The sequence below is a fragment of the Toxorhynchites rutilus genome, chromosome 3 (assembly GCF_029784135.1).
Source record: "Toxorhynchites rutilus septentrionalis strain SRP chromosome 3, ASM2978413v1, whole genome shotgun sequence".
NCBI classification, from domain to species: Eukaryota; Metazoa; Arthropoda; class Insecta; order Diptera; family Culicidae; genus Toxorhynchites; species Toxorhynchites rutilus.
The window spans coordinates 197,578,666-197,595,783 of record NC_073746.1 but is presented as its reverse complement, the minus strand read 5'-3'; the positions used below and the strand labels follow the sequence as shown (position 1 = coordinate 197,595,783).

At 40.1% G+C, this 17,118-nt stretch overlaps 1 protein-coding gene and 1 long non-coding RNA gene across 3 annotated transcripts; both read right to left on the bottom strand.

Annotated features, from left to right (window-relative positions):
* Positions 1-476: 476 nt before the first annotated feature.
* LOC129778661 (uncharacterized) lies at positions 477-3,244 on the bottom strand. The gene is made up of 3 exons (XR_008743475.1): positions 2,890-3,244; positions 2,536-2,663; positions 477-1,682 (listed from the first exon to the last, which is right to left on the bottom strand). It is a non-coding gene; the product is annotated as an uncharacterized LOC129778661 (long non-coding RNA).
* Positions 3,245-7,467: 4,223 nt separating this feature from the next.
* Positions 7,468-10,503, bottom strand: LOC129777570 (uncharacterized). 2 transcript variants are annotated; one of them, XM_055783920.1, is made up of 2 exons: positions 8,916-10,503; positions 7,468-8,492 (listed from the first exon to the last, which is right to left on the bottom strand). In XM_055783920.1, the coding sequence occupies exons 1-2, from the start codon at positions 9,834-9,836 to the stop codon at positions 8,424-8,426; spliced, it is 990 nt and encodes a 329-aa protein (XP_055639895.1). In that variant the 5' UTR covers positions 9,837-10,503; the 3' UTR covers positions 7,468-8,423. The 2 variants fall into 2 exon arrangements, with proteins under 2 accessions (XP_055639895.1, XP_055639894.1); XM_055783919.1 differs by having other exon boundaries at positions 7,468-8,463.
* Positions 10,504-17,118: the final 6,615 nt, after the last annotated feature.

Genomic DNA, 17,118 nt, shown 5'->3' with positions numbered 1-17,118 from the left:
AATCTGAAACGAGCATAGTCGTTTCAAATAGAGTTTAAGTAGATTTAACGCCTAGTAGTAGACAACCTATTGGAATCAGACTTAAGTGATAAATTGATGTAGACTCCATATTCAAAAAATGACGCGGCGGGAATTAAGTCACGAACAATATTCGTGAAACCGGAAGCAGTAAGAAAAAAGGACAGGAAAAAGTATTCTAGAATATTCGATAGGTTTCGAATTCACGAAACAAAACCGACTCGATCTTTTCCTTCTGAGCCGCCGAGCGAATCAGTTGATTCTTGGAGTGTTAAATTTCATTAGTTGTTTTGGTGAGATAATATTTAGTCAAGTAAAGTTTTGTGATTTAATCAGAAATTCCTATTCCAGAAATTTTCGGAGTTTTTTTTTAATAAAAATCGTGAGTTTGTGTGGAATTAAAAAAAACAATAGAAGTGAGTCATTTATAGAATTAGACAATAGGTTTTTTGTGTAATTTTAATTTTATTTGTGAATAGGATTATTGTAGAACAATTCTACAAGAAATACGGTTGCAGCAGTTTTTGCGCACCAAGGGAACGGAGGTAAATTTAAAACTAAAAATAAAATATGTATTTTCGGTAGTAGACAGGGCATTAATGACACCATTAATTTATGTAGCCTTGTGGCTCCGCGTCCGGAGTATATTCAATTTATCATTGTGAATCGGTGCGTCGGTAGAATCCCCCGGAGTGGCCTATCGCCTCGTAGTTGCGTACTACTATAGGCCATTCTGGAGTGCGTTGGTCATCGGTGAGGAAGCTCGGTCCCACGGCTGCCGTACGCTACAAGCGGCAACACTCCACCGTGGTTTTTGCCTCAGTCAAGGGAAAAGACTGCCAACGCCAGCGAGATTCCCGAAAACTCACGTCGGTGAGCGGAACACTGTGCGAGCGCATCAGCAAACATCACGCTGCTCCATCGTTCCATCACCGGTGCTGCAACGTCATCGTTCGATTCGTGAGTACCCTGAAACAAAAGTGTGCGCACACAAACCCCTTCCAAGTAGGGAAAACCATTATAGAGATAGGATATACACATAGAGTAGGGCTAAGAGCGACGTCATCGTTAGGAGTTAGGGTTAATTTGGAAAAAATAGACGATTGAAAGAAGGAAAGTTTCTGGATTAGTTTTTTTTTTTTTTTTTAATTTCACTTAATTTTTGGTGAGTTAATCTAACTGATTTGGTCGATTTGGTTGTTTCCGAAATCGAAAATTTCGGATCGGTTGTAAGTTGGTTGAAAAGTCAATTGAAGGTGGATACTGTCGCGTGGCCAAGCGAAAACGCTAGTCCGGGCAACCATAACTTTGAATCCCGACAGAGGGCCGTGGTCCTCTGGCGCGAAAGTCGGAGATTTTGAAGACCCGAGCAGGATCCCCCTTACATTGGCGCCCAACTGTTAATTCACGACCCTGTGAACTACGTTTAGGTTAATTTCTTATTAAGTAGTTTTAATATTTGAAATATAGGAAATTTTAGTTGTAAGTAATAATTTGAACTTAGAAAATTTAAGTCTGATTCGATTAGGTAGATAAATTAATAGATTGAATTCGGGAAATTGTGGTGAAGGTTTATTTTGTTTTTGAATTTTAGGTAGTGGGACATTTTTCTTTTTATTGTTATTTTAATTATTTTTCGATTACATTCTGCTTGGGTTGACTTTCTGAAAAGAAAAGAAAGGGAATCAATTTAGCATTATGGCTGAAGGTGAAATTTGGATAATAAATCCATATGATTTAAGCGACAACGAAGTAGAATATGAGTTGGGAATTAGAAAACAGAATATCAAGGAATCAGTACAGCAGAAAAGAGAACGATTGAGAAATATTTTTCAGAGTGAGGAAAAAGGAAGTAATACATGGAATATAGAAAGTAATATGGGAGAGGAATTACCTTTGGTAAATAGGAAATTGAAGAAAATCGAAGCAGGTTTGAAAGAAAATGTTCAGGTGAAATGGATTTCGCAATTGCGTCATTGGCGAGAAAGAATTAATAGAACGGAAACTATAGATTTGGCACAAGAAGATCAGAAATTTGAGACGCTAATACGAATTTCGAAATTAATAGAGACGTATAAAACGCAAGCGAGAAGTTTGATGAACTTGAGTGATAGAGAAGAAAACGGGGAATCGGAATCGCCGGAAAGTAAAGTAAAGGCAGAAGAAAATATCACGTTGTTGGATCAAAGCTTACAATTTGAGAGTAGCTTTGCAAAAGGAATAATTGAAAGCTATGTAGAAAAACAATATTAAGCATAACAGCTTAATCCAAAAATACGAAAAATCGGAAAAATCATGGGAAATTGAAAGCTATGTATATAAACAATAAAATTAAGAAAAAAAAACATAAGACAAAAACACGTAAAAAACGGCAAAATTTTATAATTTCAAGCTATGTACAAAAACTATGTTGCGCACAGAGCATAATACGAAAATACGCTCTGCGGAAAAATGTACACAACATAGGAATGAACGTTTATTGGAAGATACAAAAAAACTTATTTCTGAGATACTTACGAATTCCATACGTTCCATTGCGTAACCCATTCATTCCAATTACATTTTCGTAAGTTTGTTTGGGGAAGTTTGTAATTTTGTTACTTCGAACCCAATCCCCGGGTAGGCCGTCCATTTTCATATTAATGCTGGAAAAAACATAGATATAAGCATTGAATTACAGGACCAACAATGAGAACAACAGTAAACAAAACATTTACCCGAGTACAAAGACCTATGAGGGAATAAACAATAGGGTTAGTTGATATGAAATTAGAGGACGAAAGAATTAATTGAATATAAGGGAAAATGGAAAGTACAAATAGGACCAGAAATAGAAATAGATTTAGAGAACGTAATAAAACATATACTTACCTTTGGAATCCTTGATTTCAGCACTAAACCTGAAAAATAAATTCAGAAGAAAGGAGTGCGCGACCATAGCATACAATGGTTGCACTCATCTGGTTGTTTGGAAACAACAATGGCTGAAGTAATAGTATCGGAGATGTAAGTGCGAGAGAGTATAACACTTTGTGTTGTGTAGAGATTTGGTCCAATTTCCATATGTTCATATGGAGTGTAATTGGATTTTATGGGGATGTGCGTAGGCATGTTGTCTGAGTACACTGGAGAGAAATTGAGTCTCAGTATACTGTCAGTATATGCTCTTACGTCATCGATTGGTTTATGTTTTCCAATATGTATATTGGAGTTATGAAATAGGGTAAATTTGTCTTTTCCGACAAGGAAGGACATAGTATTTTCCGAAATGAATTTCAGGATATTATATTTGGGATAAGGATATTCCAATTGATTAATTGGAGGTTTATTTGGTAAATGTTTTCCAATTCGTAAATTGGAGGTGATTTGGTTATGTTATACAATTTTGCACACTTAATGATACCATGAAAAAGGTTATTAGTGTTTCCAAAGCTCAGCAGATGACATCCATAGTAATGTGATGTGTTTCAAATCATAATGATTTTGGGTTTTCCAAATGGAGTTGTAAATAAATTTTGTAAATAGTTAGTTGTAGTTGGTTAGTTTTATTTAATATTTTTAACTTCGATTAAATTATTATTAGTTTTGGGTTTGGATAAATTTTGGTATAATTTAGTTTGAATTTTTAGGATTAAATGTTGGATTTGGATTAAGAGTAACTTTTGAAGAATTTATTAAAAAAAAATATATTTCATATATTTTTTTGGGGAGAGTAGGGAGTGATGAAACGAGCATAGTCGTTTCAAATAGAGTTTAAGTAGATTTAACGCCTAGTAGTAGACAACCTATTGGAATCAGACTTAAGTGATAAATCGATGTAGACTCCATATTCAAAAAATGACGCGGCGGGAATTAAGTCACGAACAATATTCGTGAAACCGGAAGCAGTAAGAAAAAAGGACAGGAAAAAGTATTCTAGAATATTCGATAGGTTTCGAATTCACGAAACAAAACCGACTCGATCTTTTCCTTCTGAGCCGCCGAGCGAATCAGTTGATTCTTGGAGTGTTAAATTTCAATAGTTGTTTTGGTGAGATAATATTTAGTCAAGTAAAGTTTTGTGATTTAATTAGAAATTCCTATTCCAGAAATTTTCGGAGTTTTTTTTTAATAAAAATCGTGAGTTTGTGTGGAATTAAAAAAAAACAATAGAAGTGAGTCATTTATAGAATTAGACAATAAGTTTTTTGTGTAATTTTAATTTTATTTGTGAATAGGATTATTGTAGAACAATTCTACAAGAAATACGGTTGCAGCAGTTTTTGCGCACCAAGGGAACGGAGGTAAATTTAAAACTAAAAATAAAATATGTATTTTCGGTAGTAGACAGGGCATTAATGACACCATTAATTTATGTAGCCTTGTGGCTCCGCGTCCGGAGTATATTCAATTTATCATTGTGAATCGGTGCGTCGGTAGAATCCCCCGGAGTGGCCTATCGCCTCGTAGTTGCGTACTACTATAGGCCATTCTGGAGTGCGTTGGTCATCGGTGAGGAAGCTCGGTCCCACGGCTGCCGTACGCTACAAGCGGCAACACTCCACCGTGGTTTTTGCCTCAGTCAAGGGAAAAGACTGCCAACGCCAGCGAGATTCCCGAAAACTCACGTCGGTGAGCGGAACACTGTGCGAGCGCATCAGCAAACATCACGCTGCTCCATCGTTCCATCACCGGTGCTGCAACGTCATCGTTCGATTCGTGAGTACCCTGAAACAAAAGTGTGCGCACACAAACCCCTTCCAAGTAGGGAAAACCATTATAGAGATAGGATATACACATAGAGTAGGGCTAAGAGCGACGTCATCGTTAGGAGTTAGGGTTAATTTGGAAAAAATAGACGATTGAAAGAAGGAAAGTTTCTGGATTAGTTTTTTTTTTTTTTTTTAATTTCACTTAATTTTTGGTGAGTTAATCTAACTGATTTGGTCGATTTGGTTGTTTCCGAAATCGAAAATTTCGGATCGGTTGTAAGTTGGTTGAAAAGTCAATTGAAGGTGGATACTGTCGCGTGGCCAAGCGAAAACGCTAGTCCGGGCAACCATAACTTTGAATCCCGACAGAGGGCCGTGGTCCTCTGGCGCGAAAGTCGGAGATTTTGAAGACCCGAGCAGGATCCCCCTTACATTGGCGCCCAACTGTTAATTCACGACCCTGTGAACTACGTTTAGGTTAATTTCTTATTAAGTAGTTTTAATATTTGAAATATAGGAAATTTTAGTTGTAAGTAATAATTTGAACTTAGAAAATTTAAGTCTGATTCGATTAGGTAGATAAATTAATAGATTGAATTCGGGAAATTGTGGTGAAGGTTTATTTTGTTTTTGAATTTTAGGTAGTGGGACATTTTTCTTTTTATTGTTATTTTAATTATTTTTCGATTACATTCTGCTTGGGTTGACTTCCTGAAAAGAAAAGAAAGGGAATCAATTTAGCATTATGGCTGAAGGTGAAATTTGGATAATAAATCCATATGATTTAAGCGACAACGAAGTAGAATATGAGTTGGGAATTAGAAAACAGAATATCAAGGAATCAGTACAGCAGAAAAGAGAACGATTGAGAAATATTTTTCAGAGTGAGGAAAAAGGAAGTAATACATGGAATATAGAAAGTAATATGGGAGAGGAATTACCTTTGGTAAATAGGAAATTGAAGAAAATCGAAGCAGGTTTGAAAGAAAATGTTCAGGTGAAATGGATTTCGCAATTGCGTCATTGGCGAGAAAGAATTAATAGAACGGAAACTATAGATTTGGCACAAGAAGATCAGAAATTTGAGACGCTAATACGAATTTCGAAATTAATAGAGACGTATAAAACGCAAGCGAGAAGTTTGATGAACTTGAGTGATAGAGAAGAAAACGGGGAATCGGAATCGCCGGAAAGTAAAGTAAAGGCAGAAGAAAATATCACGTTGTTGGATCAAAGCTTACAATTTGAGAGTAGCTTTGCAAAAGGAATAATTGAAAGCTATGTAGAAAAACAATATTAAGCATAACAGCTTAATCCAAAAATACGAAAAATCGGAAAAATCATGGGAAATTGAAAGCTATGTATATAAACAATAAAATTAAGAAAAAAAAACATAAGACAAAAACACGTAAAAAACGGCAAAATTTTATAATTTCAAGCTATGTACAAAAACTATGTTGCGCACAGAGCATAATACGAAAATACGCTCTGCGGAAAAATGTACACAACATAGGAATGAACGTTTATTGGAAGATACAAAAAAACTTATTTCTGAGATACTTACGAATTCCATACGTTCCATTGCGTAACCCATTCATTCCAATTACATTTTCGTAAGTTTGTTTGGGGAAGTTTGTAATTTTGTTACTTCGAACCCAATCCCCGGGTAGGCCGTCCATTTTCATATTAATGCTGGAAAAAACATAGATATAAGCATTGAATTACAGGACCAACAATGAGAACAACAGTAAACAAAACATTTACCCGAGTACAAAGACCTATGAGGGAATAAACAATAGGGTTAGTTGATATGAAATTAGAGGACGAAAGAATTAATTGAATATAAGGGAAAATGGAAAGTACAAATAGGACCAGAAATAGAAATAGATTTAGAGAACGTAATAAAACATATACTTACCTTTGGAATCCTTGATTTCAGCACTAAACCTGAAAAATAAATTCAGAAGAAAGGAGTGCGCGACCATAGCATACAATGGTTGCACTCATCTGGTTGTTTGGAAACAACAATGGCTGAAGTAATAGTATCGGAGATGTAAGTGCGAGAGAGTATAACACTTTGTGTTGTGTAGAGATTTGGTCCAATTTCCATATGTTCATATGGAGTGTAATTGGATTTTATGGGGATGTGCGTAGGCATGTTGTCTGAGTACACTGGAGAGAAATTGAGTCTCAGTATACTGTCAGTATATGCTCTTACGTCATCGATTGGTTTATGTTTTCCAATATGTATATTGGAGTTATGAAATAGGGTAAATTTGTCTTTTCCGACAAGGAAGGACATAGTATTTTCCGAAATGAATTTCAGGATATTATATTTGGGATAAGGATATTCCAATTGATTAATTGGAGGTTTATTTGGTAAATGTTTTCCAATTCGTAAATTGGAGGTGATTTGGTTATGTTATACAATTTTGCACACTTAATGATACCATGAAAAAGGTTATTAGTGTTTCCAAAGCTCAGCAGATGACATCCATAGTAATGTGATGTGTTTCAAATCATAATGATTTTGGGTTTTCCAAATGGAGTTGTAAATAAATTTTGTAAATAGTTAGTTGTAGTTGGTTAGTTTTATTTAATATTTTTAACTTCGATTAAATTATTATTAGTTTTGGGTTTGGATAAATTTTGGTATAATTTAGTTTGAATTTTTAGGATTAAATGTTGGATTTGGATTAAGAGTAACTTTTGAAGAATTTATTAAAAAAAAATATATTTCATATATTTTTTTGGGGAGAGTAGGGAGTGATGAAACGAGCATAGTCGTTTCAAATAGAGTTTAAGTAGATTTAACGCCTAGTAGTAGACAACCTATTGGAATCAGACTTAAGTGATAAATCGATGTAGACTCCATATTCAAAAAATGACGCGGCGGGAATTAAGTCACGAACAATATTCGTGAAACCGGAAGCAGTAAGAAAAAAGGACAGGAAAAAGTATTCTAGAATATTCGATAGGTTTCGAATTCACGAAACAAAACCGACTCGATCTTTTCCTTCTGAGCCGCCGAGCGAATCAGTTGATTCTTGGAGTGTTAAATTTCAATAGTTGTTTTGGTGAGATAATATTTAGTCAAGTAAAGTTTTGTGATTTAATTAGAAATTCCTATTCCAGAAATTTTCGGAGTTTTTTTTTTAATAAAAATCGTGAGTTTGTGTGGAATTAAAAAAAACAATAGAAGTGAGTCATTTATAGAATTAGACAATAAGTTTTTTGTGTAATTTTAATTTTATTTGTGAATAGGATTATTGTAGAACAATTCTACAAGAAATACGGTTGCAGCAGTTTTTGCGCACCAAGGGAACGGAGGTAAATTTAAAACTAAAAATAAAATATGTATTTTCGGTAGTAGACAGGGCATTAATGACACCATTAATTTATGTAGCCTTGTGGCTCCGCGTCCGGAGTATATTCAATTTATCATTGTGAATCGGTGCGTCGGTAGAATCCCCCGGAGTGGCCTATCGCCTCGTAGTTGCGTACTACTATAGGCCATTCTGGAGTGCGTTGGTCATCGGTGAGGAAGCTCGGTCCCACGGCTGCCGTACGCTACAAGCGGCAACACTCCACCGTGGTTTTTGCCTCAGTCAAGGGAAAAGACTGCCAACGCCAGCGAGATTCCCGAAAACTCACGTCGGTGAGCGGAACACTGTGCTAGCGCATCAGCAAACATCACGCTGCTCCATCGTTCCATCACCGGTGCTGCAACGTCATCGTTCGATTCGTGAGTACCCTGAAACAAAAGTGTGCGCACACAAACCCCTTCCAAGTAGGGAAAACCATTATAGAGATAGGATATACACATAGAGTAGGGCTAAGAGCGACGTCATCGTTAGGAGTTAGGGTTAATTTGGAAAAAATAGACGATTGAAAGAAGGAAAGTTTCTGGATTAGTTTTTTTTTTTTTTTTAATTTCACTTAATTTTTGGTGAGTTAATCTAACTGATTTGGTCGATTTGGTTGTTTCCGAAATCGAAAATTTCGGATCGGTTGTAAGTTGGTTGAAAAGTCAATTGAAGGTGGATACTGTCGCGTGGCCAAGCGAAAACGCTAGTCCGGGCAACCATAACTTTGAATCCCGACAGAGGGCCGTGGTCCTCTGGCGCGAAAGTCGGAGATTTTGAAGACCCGAGCAGGATCCCCCTTACAAATCCCCGTAGTCGATGATTGGCCTTGATCACTTACCTCTCTAGTGACACCGGCGTAGCTTTTTGATCGACCATTTTCTGCCTCGAAAATTATTCGTGCGGCCCTGTAATCGATGTCGCGGTCTACTTTTAATCTCTGAATGCTGTTTTCTTTCAGATATTCAGGACAGGAACGGGATGCAAGACTGTGTTCATTCGACCCACACTTTATACAGAACAATGACCGTTCGCATTTGGGACCCTCCGCCGGAATCACGTGTTTTTCTGAACAATTCCCACATGTTGGTGTGTCTTGCCTGCATTTGAGTTTAGTATGACCGAACGCCCAGCATTTGAAGCATTTCATGGGCGACGGATAGTAGGGTCTCGTTCTGACACGCAGATATCCAAAATCAATGAATTCGGGAGTTTGGGTACCGCTTACAGTCAGTATTATCGTCGGAGTATTCTCGAAAGTGGTCGGGCCAGTTCGTCGCTTTATTCTCCTCGCCACTGTAACCTTTTGATCCTGGAGGTAGCTCACAATTTGCTCCTCGGACATGTTGACTGTCTGCCCGCAACTTACGACGCACTTAGAAAAATTGAGGTACTGGTGGTACGTAACCCTCACTTTTGTTCCGTCCGCTAGATTGGTCAAATCCAGAAGTCTCTCTGCCTGTTTCTTGTCACGTACCTTTAGTGCGTATGCCGCACTGCCACCTTCGGGGAATGCACCTTCAATTTTTCCAGCCCAGTCCTCTATTGACTTGCGAATCATGAATGGTGCGGTAGGGAGCGCCTTATCTTTGCCGTCGTTGTCCACGCCAGTGATTCGTAGCACCATCAGTTCTCCGTGATTACCGCCGGGGTCTATGTATGTTGGTAAAGTCGCACCCGAAAAGCTACCGTCGATTGTGCGGTGATTTATCCCGCCATTGACGCCCCACACACTAGGTGCGGGGCCGGGGACACCCGCCATTACGGCGGTTCAGCAGCCGCTTATCCAATAACAGTGAATTTTTACGACGCACAAAAAACACGCTACGGAGGAATCCCTACCCCAATGACGTCACCGACGCGGCTTCTCACCTCACTCGCGTTTTATTTCCCGGCGGTTGAACAATTAAAAAAAACAATTGATAAATTGTCCACAAAACAAAATTAACGCGAACAAAACGTTCGAACACTTGTGTACGGCGATGTAGCCGCACCAGCGCTAGTGGCTCAACAAACGTCAACAAAAGTATACAATGCTATCGGTACACACAATTTTCACGACGAACAAACGGACAGTACGGACCGTACGGACACGAAATAAAAGCGGTAAAGTTCACTTCCACGACCTGCGCGGCGCCCCGTGAAACTTACACGCACAATTATACACAAAGTGAGACGTAATCAACGATTATTCGCAGCGGGAGAAATACAATATCTGCTCGCTTGCGATATCCTGCTGCTACTGGGCATGTCAGACTGACAAATAGAAGTTTGAATTTATTGCATTGTATTTTCACCAATATTTCGATGAACAAGGTTTTATTTAGCGTCTAAACTATCGAACACAACAAATATGTATCCAATCTGAGTGATTAACTCAAGAGAAAGTCATTGAAAAGAATGTATACCAAATGTTTTGATTCGTTTTGTTCATGCTACCCACCACTAACCGTCTATGGCGCTGCGCACAGTACAACTGTAGCCATGTACAGCGGTAAAATAGGTCGGTACAGGTACAGCGATTGTACCGAGTTGCTTGCATGGTTCTAGCGCTGTACATGGTGACAGACATACAATTTTCGAAGTACAACGCAAGTACAGCTGTATGTCTGTCATAAGTATTAGACATTTTTGTAAACATCGAGTTCGGGCCCAAATTATGGCCCCACATTGAAATTCGCCGCCAGACGTCGACGCTGTACCACTCTCATATTCAATGTCCAATTACAGGTCAAATCGCCTCCAATGCGACACTGAGTGGTTTCTCGGCATGTCGCATTAAATGTAAATTACTGTATCAGTTTTCCAAACCAAAAACTTTCATTTATGATTCCTACAATTTCAGAAGTTTATAAATTTTAATTGCAATCGCAAAAAAGACTAACAAACATTAAATGTCCGTTTGCAAATCTGGCAACTCAGTCTGGAAGTCCGTGAGGTAAAACGTCATCATCATGCATCCATATGAAATGTCACGATATTGATGCCCGAAAATCAGAAAATCCGGATTTCTGCATTGTCGGCCATGTTCAGCTGTCATTATGCTCTCAAATGTCATCATATTGTCAATAAATTTGACCGTGTAAGGTCCGCTTAACATCTGTGATGTGCGCACTTTGCAAATCGCCATTTCTATTTTGGAGATGAAGCGATTCGGAGGTAAGTATTTTTGTGATGTTACGTTTCAGTACATATATACATATTTAATATTATTAACATATGTATTTCTTTTCTTCATAGAGACACGAGAGAACAAAATGCGGATGAAACGTGCTGGTGCTACCGGCACTCCCTAAATAATGCTAACTAGAGCGATGCAGCAGGAAGATGAACGGGAACTTTCCACGTGTACGCTGCTCATAGAATAAGTTATATATTATTATTATTATTATTATGTATTCTAAGTATGTGGAGTTAAATGTAACCAAATATAATTTTTTAAATTAAAAATAATTATTAAAAAACATTTCTATTATCCCTGATGATTATCTCTCACAAATGAGAAGCAAAATTTTCACTGATATTGCACCAATGTTGGACCAACAAATCGTAGTTTGTTTGACGTTTGTGCCTACCATTTTTCTTTCGTAATATGTACCAATGATTAGTAGGGTAGAAAATGACTAGAGAATTGGTAACATGTACCAAAAAATTCGTCGTATTTACTAACTATTCCTCTCAGTGTATTGACGAATTAACGTTGGATTTACAACCAGATGGCGCAGCGAGTAAAATGAGGATGTTTTGTTTTTTTGGTATGAAATTCGTTCAAATTTTCTTGAAAAATCAGAATTTATCTTCAAATTTGCCGGTTTCGCGTATTCTTTCCACGTTGCAAAGGTTAGAAAATCATCATTTCACAATGTGCTATGTATATTGACGAATTTATGTTGGATTTACAACCAGATGGCGCAGCGAGTAAAATGAGGATGTTTTGTTTTTTTGGTATGAAATTCGTTCAAATTTTCTAGAAAAATCAGAATTTATCTTCAAATTTCCCAGTTTCATGTATTCTTTCCACGCTGAAAAGGTTAGAACATCATCATTTTACAATGTGCTATGTACATTACGAGGAATGGCTTGTTATAAGTATTGTAACTTTAATTTTTTTCAACTAAGTAAACGATGAATAGGGCGTTTTGCGCTAAAAATACTGCAAATTCTTCTCGTATCGGCCCCTACATAATCAATGATATCAATGATATCAATTTGATGTGATATCGATTTCATCGCAGTTATCCATAGTATCAATAACCGGTATGCATCATCAAACATAAAATTTTCGAAGATTATCTATGACTTTGGTCAAATCATGTGTTGAAACCATCGTAAATATACAAAAGTCCAACTTTCTTACCATATACTGACGACATTCAATGGCTGAAATAAATCTAAATTGAAATAAAATGAATAATCACCACCGAATCTTGCTTTTCAGTGCGTAAAATAAACAAACACCCTCACTTTTGTGGTTCTGAGCTCTAATGTAGATGTCGCATGAGCTGATTCAGCTTTGCGTAAATTCGTCAATTACGAGGAATGGCTTGTTATAAGTATTTGTCGATAGATCATCAAAGCAGCAGACGGGCCGTTGTCCGTTCCACCGAAACGTCTCCGAAAAATCACTTGCAGTCGGTAGCAGATTACAGCAGGTAGTTATATTTCACTTATTTTCCCTTTTATTCCAGGTCATCAGGAAACCAAACGTTCAAATTATTTCCAGGTCAGTATTTACTTTTACTTCAAAAACACTTCCTTTTAATTAACCTAACTTAACCACTAGTTTAAATTTACACCATTTTCTAATTAAATGTCAGTTGCACAAATAATTTTTCTTCACTGAGCTTCGCTGCTCACAAAATGGTTGACAGCAGGTGTCGTCGGCCGGAAACAGATGTTGACAGCAGGTGTCGTTGATCCGAAAAGAGTTGACGGCAAGCGTCGTTGAACAGGAAAGAGAGCGAGGCAAACAAGATGTCCTTCTTTTATACTTGTCGTGACGTCATTCGTTCCGTATGCGGAAACGATGAAACGTCAGCCAAACGCGAGACAAACGCATAATCAAATAAACACATGACTGACGAACGAGGGGTTTTTCGCTTTTGTAGTTCCTCAATCCACAGCCAGTTGGCGCTCCTTCGTGTTGTCACGAACATACTGGCCCCTTCAGAATCGTCCATTCTGACAGTTAAACGATAAGCGAACATTGTTGATGATGGTTCCTACGATGATGATGAGAGCGGCTGTCACTCGATAGACATCAGGCGATGATTGTTTTGATTGCGAGCGAAACCAGCAAAACTCAGCGCGGCGATATGAAAATAAGATCCCGGTATAGGGGTTTTAAAAATAAATTTGATTGGACAGGTGCTTACCTTGTCCCTAATTGATAAAGGCGTTGTATTTGTTTAATTCCAGTTGAAGCTGATGGAATCGTGACGAAAATCGGAAGGAATCCAACAGGAGAGCGGATGTCAGTGTTGTTTTTTTTCCGTATTCGGTGTTGTTGTTCGGTGGTGTTTCTTGTGTGGGTGAAATTGGCAGCAAATAAATATTCGTCACGGACAAGTGTATCGGCGGTCCGTCGTCTGAACGGTGACCATGGTGACGTTATCGGTGCCTGGGTTTATTTCGACGATTTGCTGTTGGCCATACCATCGGAGGACAATTTCCAACATTCAGAAGAACGAGCTGACTGTTGCTGATGGTGACCGTACTCGATTGCAGCGTCGACAAATATCCGGAATGCCACTTATTCCAGATGTTCTGCAGCAGTTCTTGAATTTGCTGCCACTGCGTTAAGCGATTGAAAAAGATTTCAAATACATCCGAATCTGGAACGGCCTTTAGAGCGGACCCAACAAAAAAGTACTCCGGCGTTAGTGGTTGCATTCCTTTGGTTGCACACTCCTGTTTGACGACTGTTTGACGGTGTTGCTGGTTTCGCACAAGTCGTTGTATTTCGTTGTCCGCTACGAGAAAGTTACGGCCGTTGACGCTGTAAATTACTGCACACAGACTCTGATTAGAAATGGAGCGGCGTAGAGCTTGAATTAATTTTGCTGTGCTGAGGTCGGTGACGAGCTCTATGTGCACAGTGCGTGTTGAAAAGCACACAAATACTGCGATGTATGCTTTGCTTGAGGCTGCTCGACGGTAGGGTGGTCGAAGCGCAGTCCACTGCCGTGGTGGAGAAAGGTCGGCTGGCGGTTACTCCTGCGGCTGGTAGTTCTCCCATGAACTGTGCCACAAGCTTCAGGCGGATCTTAAAACAAAAGATGCACTGATGAACGACATTTTTTTTCAGACTTCTGGCCCCTGTGATCCAGTACCACAGGCGTGGAAGTGTAAGTAGGAGTTGTTGAGCAGCATGTAGGTTCTTCAGATGAAAACTGTGAATGTTGTATGGCTGTGATGCGTGAGTGAGACGACCGCCAATCCTGATCAGCCGGTCCAGCGAAATGAATGAAGCTAACCACCGAAATTTGGATCTAACGGGATGTGAATGCTGGAGCCTATTCCACTGGTCTTGCTGCTGAGCAAGTCTGCTCAAAGCAGTTTTGGCGTTTCTGATTCCGTCGCTACTGAGGAGAGTAATTTCCGAAGTTGGAGTTTTGGTGTTAATTGTCTGTTTGTAGTGGTGAACGCGATTCAGCAGGAAACGATGACAGTAGGCCACAACTCGTACGAAGCGGGTGTAGCTGGAGAATTTTCCCATGATTTCGTCGATGAAGCTAGGTTCCGTTCGCGATTTTCGCGGACAACACCCAACCAAGTACGGAGTTGACGAGGAATGGCGACGAGTCTCCGAGTTGGATTCGACCTTCCACCTTGAAGGGGTCAAAGAAGATTTCCGCGCCCAGAATCAAGTCGATCGGAAATTCGGGTCGGCCAACTGAATGCCAGGAGGGATTTTCCATGCAAATGGATCTATGGACGACGACGGTAGATCGATTGTGACCTTCGGAAGAACAACTAACTCCACGGTAGCGGAATAGTCACTCGTTCTGGATCGTATGGTGGACAGGATTTTGTAGCGCGCGTAGGTTGAAGACTGCCCAATCCTCGAGATTGGCAGCGAGATCTTCTGACGTGGTGCCTTGATCGACTGTGAAAACGACTCCGTGACAAAACAGCATTCGCTCCCAGAATCCAGCAGAGCCCGAGCGAGATGTGCTGCCCCGTTGGCATCGATCAAGGTGACAATAGCAGTAGCGAGTAGGACGTTCTTGTGATGATTTCCAGATGAAGCGTGGCTAGGCGAATAGTTGAGAGTAGCGTTGACACAAGCTTTCGGTGTTTGCTGTACAGCCGCTGCAGTGGGGACCGATCTCGCGTGTTCGGATTCTGTAGCCCTGGAGTGCACAGCGACTACGTTTACCCCCGAGCAGAGTTGAGTGTGATGACGTCCTCTGTATCTTCGACAAGAGCTAGAAGATGGGCAGTCCCGCACCTGGTGTCCCTTTCGAAGGCAGTTTTTGCAAAGCTGCAGGCGACGAAAGTCTTTCTCCTTCGACTTTCCAGCTTCGAAAAGACAGGGCAAAGGTAGACCGGATGATGATCGTGGCAGACGGTGCAGTTTCGACCGCTGTTGGTTGGTTGTTGAGAAGCGTTGTTGCTCACTACTGGCCGTTGAGTAGGCCATTTCGGTGTAGTAGGTGATGGAATTTCTGGAGCCTTCACTTGGATAGTTTGTAATACTGTCACTCGCCTCTTGATGAAAGTGGTCAGTTGCTGGAACGACACGTTGTCCAGCGCAGAAGAATACTCCTCCCAGTCTCTCCTCGTGGTCGGGTCTAGTCGTATGCTGAGCATGCGGATCAGGATTATGTCCCAATACTCTGTGCGTCCACCAAGCTGTTTCAGGATCTTTACATTCGCTTCAAATTTCTCGGCCAGCGAATGCAATTCCGTCGCAGATTCCCGCTTCAACGAAGGAAAATCGAATAGAGCATCTACGTAGGTGCGCTTGAGTCGGGCAGTGTTCTGATAGTGATTCATCAGAATTTCCCACGCAATAGGGTAGTTCTCGGCGCTGATCGGAACGGTCTGAATGAGTTTCAGTGCATCGCCAGTGAGTGAAGAGCGCAGGTAGTAGAACTTTTGTATGCTCGAGAGATCGGCCGAGGAATGAACCAGTGACACAAAAAGGTCGTGGAAATTGAGCCACGTGTCAATATTTCCACTAAACGTAGGCAGTCTGACGTCTGGCAGGCGGATGTGCGACGACTGTGCAGGAAGGTGGTGAGAACGGCTAGCCGGAGAAGCGATCGTCGTAGTAGGCAGTTTGTTCATGGCCAAAAGAAATCCTTTTGTTTTGTAGTAGAGCGACTCGAACGCCATCCGCTCCTTCAAGAGTTCGTCAAAAGCATCATCGTCCAGCATTTCTAGATCGCTATCCAGGTCGGTCCACAGCTTCTGAAGGTGCTCCAGACGAACCGGAACTTCGAGGGAGTCCCTTTCCTCCTGATACTCGTCGACGAAGATCTTGATCTGGATGAGTGATGAATTCAAGCTCTTGTAGCGCGACTTGAGTCCTTTGATGCGTCGTTCGGCGGACATGATGGCAGAGTAAGGATCAAATCTGCAAAACGCAAGACCGCGTAGCTCTCACGGGAAAATGAATGTTATTGGAAATACAACTACCTTGTGTAAGGCAATAACGTGCCTTGTATGAATAGTAACAGGAACAATGGTCGCTACCTGCAGCGAGCTCGTGGATGTTCTCGAACGTTCCAGATGAATTGAACAATGGCGGATCGTAGATCGTAGCACGTGGGTACCAGATGAGCGGAGTTTCGACGCTTATCCGGCTCGAAGGACCTGATGTCGATAGATCATCAAAGCAGCAGACGGGCCGTTGTCCGTTCCACCGAAACGTCTCCGAAAAATCACTTGCAGTCGGTAGCAGATTACAGCATGTAGGTATATTTCACTTATTTTCCCTTTTATTCCAGGTCATCAGGAAACCAAACGTTCAAATTATTTCCAGGTCAGTATTTACTTTTACTTCAAAAACACTTCCTTTTATTTAACCTAACTTA

Excerpts from the sequence above, each read along its gene's own strand:
- LOC129777570 (XM_055783919.1), bottom strand. The coding sequence starts at position 9,836 with ATGGCGGGTGTCCCCGGCCCCGCACCTAGTGTGTGGGGCGTCAATGGC. Across the intron at positions 8,464-8,915 it reads ACGCCGGTGTCACTAGAGAG|GGTACTCACGAATCGAACGA; the intron begins GTAAGTGATCAA and ends CTTTTGTTTCAG.